The sequence below is a fragment of the Pan paniscus genome, chromosome 5, assembly GCF_029289425.2.
Source record: "Pan paniscus chromosome 5, NHGRI_mPanPan1-v2.0_pri, whole genome shotgun sequence".
Classification (NCBI taxonomy): Eukaryota; Metazoa; Chordata; class Mammalia; order Primates; family Hominidae; genus Pan; species Pan paniscus.
The window spans coordinates 83,773,567-83,785,607 of record NC_073254.2 but is presented as its reverse complement, the minus strand read 5'-3'; the positions used below and the strand labels follow the sequence as shown (position 1 = coordinate 83,785,607).

Sequence of the window (12,041 nt, the reverse complement as noted above, 5' to 3'; positions counted from 1 at the left end):
AAACAAATGGAAAAAATCATTCCATGCTCATGGACAGGAAGAATCAATATTGTGAAAATGGCCATACTGCCCGAAGAAATTTATAGATTCAATGCTATTCCCATCAATCTTCCATCGACTTTCTTCACAGAACTAGAAAAAAATACTTTAAATTTCATATGCAACGAAAAAAAGGCCATATTTCCAAGACAGTCCTAAGCAAAAAGAACAAAGCTGGAGGCATCATGCTACCTAACTTCAAACTATACTTCAAGGCTACACAGTAACCAAAACAGCATGGTACTGGTACCAAAATATATATATAGACCAATGGAACACAACAAAGGTTTCAGAAGTAACACCACACATCTACAAGCATCTGAGCTTTGACAAACATGACAAAAACAAGCAATGGGGAAAGAATTCCCTATTTAATAAATGGTTTTGGGAAAACTGGCTAGCCATATGCGGAAAACTGAAACTGGACCTCTTCCTTATACCTTATACAAAAATTAACTAAAGGTGGATTAAAGACTTAAATGTAAAATTTAAAACCATAAAAACCCTAGAAGAAAACCTAGGCAATACCATTCAGGACATAGGCATGGGCAAGTACTTCATGACTAAAACACCAAAAGCAATTGCAACAAAAGCCAAAATTGACAAATGGGATCTAATCAAAATGAAGAGCTTCTGCTCAGCAAAAGAAACTGTCCTCAGAGTGAACAGGCAACCTACAGAATGGGAGAAAAATTTTGCAAACTATCCATCTGACAAAGGGCTAATATCTAGAATCTACAAGGAAGTTAAACAAATTTACAAGAAAAAAACAACCTCACCAAAAAATGGGCAAAGTTTATCAACAGACACCCATCAAAAGAAGTCATTTATGCAGCCAGCAAACATATTAAAAAAAGCTCATCATCACTGGTCATTAGAGAAATGCAAATCCAAACCACAACGAGATACCATCTCATGCCAGTTAGAATGATGATCATTAAAACGTGGAAATAATAGATGCCATTGAGGATGCGGAGAAATAGGAACGCATTTACACTTTTGGTGGGAGTGTAAATTAGTTCAACCATTGTGGAAGACAGTGTGGTGATTCCTCAAGGATATAGAACTAGAAATACCATTTGACCCAGCAATCCCATTACTGAGTATATACCCAAATGATTATAAATCATTCTACTATAAAGACGCATGCACACGTATGTTTATTGCAGCACTATTTACAACAGCAAAGACTTGGGACCAACCCAAATGCCCATCAATGATAGGCTGGATAAAGAAACTGTGGCACATATACACCATGGAATATTATGCAGTATAAAAAAGAATGAGTTCATGTCCTTTGCAGAGATGTGGATGAAGCTGGAAACCATCATCCTCAGCAAAGCAACATAGGAACAGAAAAGCAAACACCACATGTTCTCACTCATAAGTGGGAGCTGAACAGTGTGAACACATGGAGATAGGGAGGGAAATATCACACACCAAGGCCTGTTAGGCAGAGTGGCGGGAAGGAGAGGGAGTGTATTAGGACAAATACCTAATGCATGTGGGGCTTAAAACCTATATGACGGGTTGATAGGTGCAGCAAACCACCATACTACATGTATACCAATGTAACGAACGTTTACATTCAGTACATCTATCCCAGAACTTAAAGCAAAATAAAATTAAATTTAAAAATTTGAGACAGTTTGAACATTTAAAATGTGTATTTACCTTTATTTTCATTTATATCTAAAGATTATCTATACAATATATTTTCTAATTTTATTTGTTCTTTCCCTTTAAAAATTAACAATATAACTCACACATAGTTTTTCATGAAGAAACAAATACACCCCACCGTGAAAGAGGATTTATTAATTTCTTAATTTTAAGAATTTTAAAAATCAGAATTTTATGATTTCTGATTTTAAGTTTTAAGGTCTGTTTTACATAAAAGTAAGGTAGGCATCAACTGGTTTCTGGTTAGTATTTCTCTCAATTTTTTCCATCATTTTGTTTCAATAAAGACATTTTATTTCATATTATCTCATGTGAACAGTACATACCTCTATTATGATTATGTTTATTTCTAATGTAAATTTAGGTGGGTAATCACTGGTTATTGTTGTCTTTTTAAAAATTATTTTGATGCACAGAAGTTTTTAAATTTAATTAAGTTCAATAAACCAATTAATTTGTGCCCTATCTAACAAAGTTTAGTCTAATACATGGTCATGAAGAACCTCATCCTTTGGTGTTTTTTTTTTTTTTTTTTTTGCTCCATTTTATTCTCAAGAAGTTTTATAAATTTCTCTTTAACTCTCAGGTTTATGCTTCATGTCAAATTAATTATTGTGTGGTTTGACGTAGGGGATATGGACTCACTTTTTTTCCACGTGTGTTTTGATAAGATGTTCCTTTGTTAGTTAAATTACCTTGGTGTTTTTGACAGAATTCAACAGAAATTTCCCTGTGGATCTATCTTTGAAGTCTCCTTTCCTCTGTATGTGTGTGTGTGTGTGTGTGTGTGTGTGTGTGTGTGTGTGTGTGTGTGTGTGTGATCTTCTAGTTCATCCTTATGCTATGTATTAGTCAGGGTTCTCTAGAGGGACAGAACTAATAGGATAGATTTATACGAAAAGGGGAGTTTATTAAGGAGTATTAACTCATACTATCACAGGGTCCCACAGTAGGCTGTCTGCAAGCTGAGGAGCAAGGAAGCCAGTCTGAGTCCCAAAGCAAAGAACTTGGAGTCCAATGTTCGACAGCAGGAAGTATCCAGCACAGAAGAAAGATGTAGGCTGGGAGGCTAAGCCTGTCTAGCCTATTTATGTTTTTCTGCCTGCTTTACATTTTGGCTGTGATGGCAGATGATTAGATGGTGCCCACCTAGACTAAGGGTGGGTCTCCCTTCCCCAGCCCACCAACTCAAATGTTAATCTCCTTTGACAACACCCTCACAGACACACCCAGGGTCAATACTTGACATCCTTGAATCCAATCAAGTTGACCCTCAGTATTAAGCATCACATGCTAGTACCACATTGCCTTGATACTCTAGCTTGAAAGTAACTCCTGAAATCAGGTTGGTAAAATCCTTCAGATTTGCTGTTATTTTTGATTGCTTAGCTATTGAAGTCCTTTGATGTTTCATATCAGTTTTATAATCAGCTTACCCATTTCTACAAAACATTTGTTAATATCAGTAAGAAGAAAGGACATCATAAAATATTAATTTTTCTAATTCATAAATATTTTATAACTTTATTTATAGGGCATATTCCATTTCCCTCTAATCTTTTTTTTAGTTTTCAGCATAGAGATATTAGCCACATTTTGTTAAATGTTTTCTGAAGTGTTTTGATACAATTATAATCATACTTTATTTCACTTTTATAGTATTAATTTTTAGTGTCATGTCTTAATTAGTTGTTGCCATATTACAGAAGCACTATTGGTTTCTAAAAAGTTATAATGAATCCTGGGATTTTGCCATATTTAACTTGTTAGTTCTACTTTTTAATTTTTATAGCGTTCCAATGAATAGTAATGAGGAATGCTTATCAAAACCATACCATTTTATTTATTCTATCTTCATGTTGTATTTATTTTTCTTGCCTTATTTCTCAAAAAAATTATTTTTTGAAAAAAAAAAGCTTTGGGGAAACATTGGAAGTTCCCTTTGTACTCTCCCTGATTTCATTCTCCCATCTACCTCCCTATAGTTTGCCTTTCAAATAAAGCTGGTGTGTGTAATCCTCAAGTTTATAAAATTTTAAAATTCAATATTTTGATATTTGTAAGTATTAATACATATAGCTATTGTCTATTCATTTTAACTAGTTTTTATAATTCCATTGTAAGACTACACCATGATGAAATTGTCCGTTCTCTTATTTACCAGGTTTAGTTTCAGATTTGAAGTGAAAATTCCTGTGTAGGTCTCTCAGTAAATACCTGATAATTTCTCTAATACACACACCTACAAGTAACATTGCTAGGTTGTGGAATATCCCTTACCATGTGTAGTACAGATATATTGTATTTGTAAAGTAATTTCCAAAACTATTCACTAAAAAAGCATATTTTATGGACCCTAACAATCAACCACTAGACTGATTTTATTTCTCATCTAGTTAAAGAGCTTAAAGTATTAGTAACTGGGGTTTTATATACTAAGAAGTATATCACCAGGCCTCAATTAGCTTTATACTTACTTTATAATAAAAACACCTCCTAGAACATTTATTAATTCCCTCCCAACATAATTCTTATAAATTAAAACCCCTATTGCTAAGCTTTACATAACTCACATTTAAATATAAATATAAGGATATATTTCTCTGGCTAAGATTAATAAGAGCATTTGAAATATAGACTAACTGAGTCTATTGTATTTTGAAGGGCTAAATTATGTTGCCATGTATTAAATTACTTACTTTGAATCTTCCAATTATATTGAAACACCATTCTTCATTCAGACAGTTGATGCTCAGCAGTCTACAGTGGTCAATTGCTTTCTCACAGTTTTTTTCAGTAAATCCTGATATACAGCTGTAAATACATCAGTGTAAATTAGAAAAATTATAATTTAAATGTTTTCAGAAAAGCCTATTAACATTATTCCAAAAGGAATAAGGCTTTGTTTAAATTATATGGTACTATTAATCATTTTTTTATACATACCTGTGATCTTAGCCAAAAAGCTCCTATTTATGTATTTGGAAAGAATTACAGTAAACTAAATTTTCAATGTATGCTCTTAATGATCTCTTTTGGGAATTTAAGAATAAAATAAACTTTGGCCTAAACTGATACTTAACAATACAGTATATGTTTTGGAAAACTAGTGGAATATGAAGAAAAAACATGACAAATGTGATTTTTTTAATGTTTAGTAGAGCCAGTATATACTGATGATGTGCTAGCAGGAGTTAATGATGACTACATGAATTTGAGACAGGATAGACTGCCAGTGGATGATAATGGTCTAGTTATAGTTGGGCTACTTATAGGACTTCTGTTTGTTAGTTGTCATTTTTAAAATTGTTTTTCAAACAATCTATATTCCAGTCTACTGTATTTCATTAACTGCAATCTATAAGTTGCTACAGAACACACACTGGTGTTCTGGCTTCTACTGCCCTCACTTCTAATTAATTTGTAGGAAACAGTCCTGTGCCTTAATTTTTAGGCACTTAATATTTAGTAAACCTTCTATTATAAAATAAATGGGACCCCAAATGAAAGAATGTTTTTTCTAATGTAAACACCAAATATTTTAAGACCAAAAATATGACTTCTCATGACTTTAAGTTGGTAGAAGCTGATTTATTAATGAAGTGAATTTAACTATACATTTATTATTTTAAATCTGTTATAAGAACACAAAATAATTTCATAAAAGGGATCAAAGGCCGTGTTGGCACAATTTCACTGAAATAGCATCAATAAAATGCTGTAGTAATTTACCTTTCCTATAGTTTGAGGCATACAGCTTTGCATTTTCATCTTACAGAATTAAATTATTTCTCCATTCATATCAGAAATAATCATCCACTTTTTTTCAGCACCCATCATATGCCAGCCACTAGGCTAATTACCTTTACACAATTTTCTTAAGTTCTCATTCAATTCTTGTAAGTTGTGAAATATATTATTATTTATCACTTTTATAAATGAGGAAACATACCCATAGAAATTACATTAGTTGCTTTGGCCATATTACTTACAAATTTTAGAGTGGTTAATAAAATTAAGTTTGTCCTAACTTTAAGTGCATTATTATACTCTGCTATTCCATAGATGAAGACCTTTATGTATTTTACTCTACCACTCCACAGATAGTAAGATATATTTACTTTACGTCTCTCATTCTGAGGGGCTGGCTAGATATCCAGAAATCACTCCAAATACCAACTTAATGAGAGGTAGCATCGCTTCCTATTGAGGATGAGCATGTAATAGCATAGAGAAGAAGAGAAGAGCTTTAGCACATCCTAAAAGTTGATGAGTTTCAATTTTCCTTTTGAGTTGGAATGGACTGAATTGACCAAGAGCAGTTAAAGACACATGTGACATTTGGGCTTACTTTGTGTTGCAGTTTCCAAAGAACAGGATCAGGTCTATGAATTGAAGAACCAATATTTAGCCACTAAGAAGAATCAGATCCAAATGGTGTTGGATGAACACTGGGCAGCAGCAACTCTGAGAAAGTGTTTCTAAACAGAGCAAGTTTTATTGATCCAAAAAAAAAAAAAAGGCCAAAGATTTTCTACTCTCAGTACACACTAGGTAAGAGACCCCCCAAATACTATCTGCAATGTGTGGCTCAGAGAGGTTTGACCCAAAGGCGGAGGACTAATGTGTACTAGGCTTAATACCTGGATGATAAAATAATCTGTACAACAAATCCCCATGACCCAAGTTTACCTATGTAAGAAACCTGCACTTGTATCCCTGAACTTAAAAGTTTTTTTTTTTTTTTTTTTTTTTCAAAAAGGGAAAACTTTCCTACTGAGTTTCAGGCAATCATCTCCAATCCCCCACTCCCAGTGATGGCTTGAAATCTAAGAGGCACTTCCAAGTCTTACTCATAAGAAAAATGTCATCCTATCAACTCAGCCTGCTGTCAAGGAAAAAGAAGTTTCAATAGTAGCCTTGACATTTAAGAATGTAAAACAGAGAAAACAAAAGCAAAGTAAACAAAAGCAAACTCTGAAACAACATGGACCTTTTTAATAAATGTGTTTACAAAAGTGCATTAACTTCTGTTGAAATGCTCAGAGAGACTTATTGCTAACTAATTTGAGCTACTCTAGGTGTCCAGCAGCCATTTTAGTCAGAGGCCAATTGTTTTAAATACAGGGGGAGAGAAAGGAAAGACCTTTCAGATCACCATGTTTCTAAAACATCCAATTTATAGTTTGTTTTTATATAAAACTATTTTGAGACTTTAGGGTAAGGGTAACCTCATGATTGTGATGGAAATATTTAAGGTGTCATTTTAGTGGTAAAATGGGAAATGATACATAGGAAAGCAGCGAGGATCTGTGAAGATACATGAAAGGGAAGGAAAAAAATAATGAAAATAAAATATAATAGTGGAAAAGAGGAGACAAAAACAATACTCTTATCCTCTTTTACTTTTTCCTTCCTAAAATGATTTCTTACCACTGATTTAAATATCTTTCTACTATTAGGTTTCCTTTTGCCAATAAAGCCAATATTCATTAGTTAATTAGCTTTACTCTATTTCTTGGACATAACATTCCAAACTTGTCCAGTGACCTATGGAATGCACACTACTGATTTTAATGAGAAGTGTCAGGCACTGTTGGGAACACAGCATTAATAGAGTAGGGACAGCAATATCAGAACAAAATTCCATCACCAGCATTTTGGTAAATGTTTTATGTAATACAGAACTACTAGTATTTATAACTGCTATTTATTTTTAAAGTTAATTTATCAATTAAGGTAAAAATCAGTGAAACAATATTTACTACATTTTAAATAGGTTTCAAAATGTATTTTTTCAAAATATTAAGAAAAGCCCATAAATTTAATACAATTAAAAATAAAATGTTCAATATTTTACTAACAGTTAGTAAAAATTATTACTGTATTAAAATAATAATTTCATAAAGCAAAAAATTAGAAAAAATATTTTTTAAAGAGTTAACTTCAAATTGGAAGTATACTTCTGCTTAAAGTTTTCTAGCTGCTGAAATAGCTTTTTCAAACTCTATACTATTCTAGCAAATGGAAAGGAGATAGTTATAAACTAACTTCAGATAGTTTTCTCTGCCTGTGGTAACTTGAAATACTCTCATCACTTGTTTGAAAACTTGGAATCAACTTTTGATACATTTTTTTCCAGGAAATGAACAGTTATATTTGTAATTTTTATAATGTTTAAGTTGTAATTTTTGTCTTAAAGCATTGTAGTTCACATTTGTCTCTTTGGTTTCATCATGCAGACATGGGGATTCTGATGGAAAGTTCCTTGTATCAGTTTCAATGCTGTCATTGAACCTGTTCCGCTACTTGGGCAAAAAACCCTTCGAAGTAAATTAAGATTTATTCTTATAATAGAATCTTTGCAATACTATTGCATGCTTACATACTGTGACTTGTGTGGGCATAGACAAATGTCCAGACCTATGGACTACTTCATATGACGAATTTATCTTTTAAGCATAAACTGAGCAACAAGGTCACTGCCTGGATTTCGGAAAGCAAATAATTCAGATGTAAAAGTTATTTAAAGATGAAAATAAGAATCTTAGACAAAACCATCCATATTTGATAAGTAAAATTAACATGCTATACCTCTATCCTAGAATATAGAAAGCTAGTATTAAACCTATTAAGACAGCAACTCCTCTGCCTTATTATACATTCGTTTATGGGGAAGGGAGAGAAAATTATAAATACATGAGTATAATGACAGATAGGGAGAGGTGCTATATAATTAATAAATTAAATCCGATAAAAGTGGAGGGAGAAATTGAGATTAGGTATTTCCAGGCTGTGTCAGGATCAACAGGAAAGACATCTTTGAGGAGATAATATTTGAGTGAATGGCTGAAGGAAGTGTACAAATTGCTACTGTGCTTTCTGGGAAATGTGCACTTCAGAAAAGGGAACGGCAAATACCGAGGATTGAAGCAAGAGGTCCTTGAGATATTCAGGAAACATCTCAAAGACCAAAGTGGTGACTTAGTAGGAGATGGTGGCAGAGAGATAGGCAGGAGGAAAATATGGCTCACCTTGTAAGCATTTTAAATCCTTTAGGTTTTATTAATGTACGGGAACCCCCTGAATGGCATTGGCAGAGGAATAACATGATTTTAAAACATATATATTCTTTTTTTGTGGATAAAAAATGATAAACAAGCAAACTATTTTACAGTTACTTTACCTGTAACTTTCAGCATCTAAAATAATCACAATCTGTTTTCTAGTTGCTCAGGTCAAAAACTATGGAGCCAATATATTTGTTCTTTTTCTTTCTCATTCAATCCGCTCTAAAGAAACATTGTATTGACTCCATCTTAAATATACATCCACAATCCAACCCCTTCTTATTATGCCCTCTCTCCAATTCTAATCTAAGTCACTGTCCTACCCAGTTTGCTATACTGTAATTACTATAATAGCTTATTAACAGGTCTCTTTGCATGTGCCCTTGTGTCTGTACAGTTTCCTTTCAAAACAACAGTCACACAACAATTCAAAAATATAAACCAAATAAAGTAACTCATTTGCCAGCAACACTGCAATACTTGCCATTGTACTTAGAGTGAAAATGAAGGACGTTACAAAGGCATTCATGATCTAAAGCTGCCCCAGATTCTGGTTTCTCTTCTAACTTCATTGCTGCTACTTCCCTTGCTTTCTCCAGAGCAGTTAGTCTGGACTCATGCATGGATAGGGTCTGAATAGGCCAAGGATTTTGCAATAGGTACTCCCTCTGCCATGAACACTCTTCCTTAGACAGCTGCACATTCCCTCACATCATTCAAATCTCCGCCAAAATACTAGCTTTTTTGATGAGACTTCCATTCACTATTTGACATGTACCTGAATGAAGGTTCAAAACAATGAGGTCAAGAGGGAAGCTATTGAAATGTTCCAGCTGAGAATTTGGCTTGAACAAGGGTGTTAACATTCCTAATGATAAAAGTGTTCATATCCATGATACGTAGTTATGGGAGAGTTTAAAGGATTTGTTGATGGACAAGACGTGTCAAAAGAGAGAAAAGAAGAAATCAAAGAGTAATGTAAATGAATACTGGCAGAAAAGAAGCTTTGTCCAGGGCTCAGTAATCAATTATGAATTTGGAATACATTAAGTTTGAGCTGCTATATTAGATATATATAAAATGGACAAGAGTTTAATGGTAGGATGAGAATTAAACAGGTTTGATGTTTTCAGGTCAATGGAACATAGAAAAAGAGAATCAAGGAATTTGAAAGTGGATGTGTAAGTATGTTTTTTAAAAGAAAATGGGGACCTGCAGGGGATACTAGACACAGGAATGTCAAATGTAGTCATATAATTGGAGGTCCTGTTGCTTTTTTAAAAATTTATGAAATTTTGTCATTACAGTACATGAGTGAGTGAACTTGAAATACAGGAAGTGGGGATCAGAGAGTGAAAGAATTTAAATTAAAGGTATTTCAGGGTGTGCAATTAAAGGCATGATAACTTATAGGATAAGACCATGGGAGATGGACTGAGGTGAAGGAGAGGGGGAAATTAGCAAAATAATTATCAAAAAATTTAAACAACCAGAGTGAGTGGATTTCCAAGAGGGATACCAAAGTTATCAAAAAATATGACCACAGTGGTGATAAAGAAAAGGTCAGCAAGCTAGATGCTAAAACATTTAGTAAAGGATAAGCAGAAACTGAGAGAAAAGCTACTAGAAAAGGAGCGAGGGAGAGGGGGAGGGGGAGAGAGAGTCAGAGAGAGAGAGAAGATACAGCTGCTGGCTAGGGTTTTCAGAAGGAGAAGGGAAAAAATGGCCTGAATATGGCAACAAGGGCAACACTGTCTATACACTTCACTGTCTGTGGTACACAACTGTAGAAGAATGAATAGTGACCAACTCAGAAGGCTACAAGAAAAACTGTCCTCAGGTTTCAGTGAGAAAAAGAAAGAAAGTGTAGAAAAAATATTGTGGGCTGGGTGTGGTGGCTTATATCTGTAATCCCAGCACTTTCGGAGGCTGAGGCAGGAGGATTGCTTGACTCCAAGAGTTCCAGACCAGCCTGGGCAACATAGTAAGACCCCATATCCACAATTTCCTTTTTTCAAAAAATTAGCCAGGTGAATAGCCCCAGCTACTCGGTTACTTGGGAGGCTGAGGTGAGAGGATTGCTTGAGCCCAGGAGGTTGAGACTGACATGAGCTTGGTTCACAACACTACATGCCAGCCTGGGTGAAAACATGAGACCCCGTCTCTAAAAAATAAAAAAATAAAGAAAAAGAAAATACATTGTGGATACTTGGAAAATATTCTGCGGACAAAATGAGATACAGAGGGCACAGTGGAAGAATACTGGATATTAAGAAATATTGGAGGTTGTGCAAAGCATTATGGGGCTAAGATTCCTTTAATCAGGTATGCCAGGAAGACTTAAAGATTTCATGATGTTGATTCAAATTTTATCTGCACATGTCTGTACTAACTTACTATTTTTTATATGGAAATTAATACATTGAAGGAAGGAAGAAAGTTTATACTGATGAGAACATATGTTCTTAAATGGGGCATTTAGGGGGCCAGATTACAGGATACCTCCTGTCCCCTATAACAATATTGCAGAATGTAAAGTTGTACTAATAGTAGCAAAAGCTACTCTTGATGAGAAAATGGCAACAATGTCCTAGATATTTTTAATAGTTATATAGTTTATGACCAGAAACTGAAGTTAAAAACTATGTTTAGACTTTAAAAAACTTTTCCCTATGTTAAATTTCAGAATGATTGATTCAAGAAAACCCCACTGTCTCAGCCCAAAATCTCCTTAAGCTGATAAGCAACTTCAGCAAAGTCTCAGGATACAAAATCAATGTACAAAAATCACAAGCATTCTTATACACCAACAACAGACAAACAGAGAGCCAAATCATGAGTGAACTCCCATTCACAATTGCTTCAAAGAGAATAAAATACCTAGGAATCCAACTTACAAGGGATGTGAAGGACCTCTTCAAGGAGAACTACAAACCACTGCTCAAGGAAATAAAAGAGGATACAAAAAAATGGAAGAATATTCCATGCTCATGGGTAGGAAGAATCAATATTGTGAAAATGGCCATACTGCCCAAGGTAATTTACAGATTCAATGCCATACCCATCAAGCTACCAATGACTTTCTTCACAGAATTGGAAAAAACTACTTTAAAGTTCATATGGAACCAAAAAAGAGCCCGCATCACCAAGTCAATCCTAAGCCAAAAGAACAAAGCTGGAGGCATCATGCTACCTGACTTCAAACTATACTACAAGGCTATAGTAACCAAAACAGCATGGTACTGGTAC

General features: G+C 34.1%; 1 protein-coding gene across 3 annotated transcripts in view; it reads right to left on the bottom strand.

Annotated features, from left to right (window-relative positions):
• Window positions 1-12,041, bottom strand: part of LOC129398006 (protein eyes shut homolog) — a 573,864-nt gene that overhangs the window by 166,816 nt on the left and 395,007 nt on the right. For all 3 annotated transcript variants that reach the window (XM_063605339.1, XM_055113814.2, XM_055113827.2), the window contains one exon: window positions 4,422-4,536. In XM_063605339.1, coding sequence (XP_063461409.1) covers window positions 4,422-4,536 — 115 coding nt within the window. The remainder of the gene's footprint in view (window positions 1-4,421; window positions 4,537-12,041) is intronic.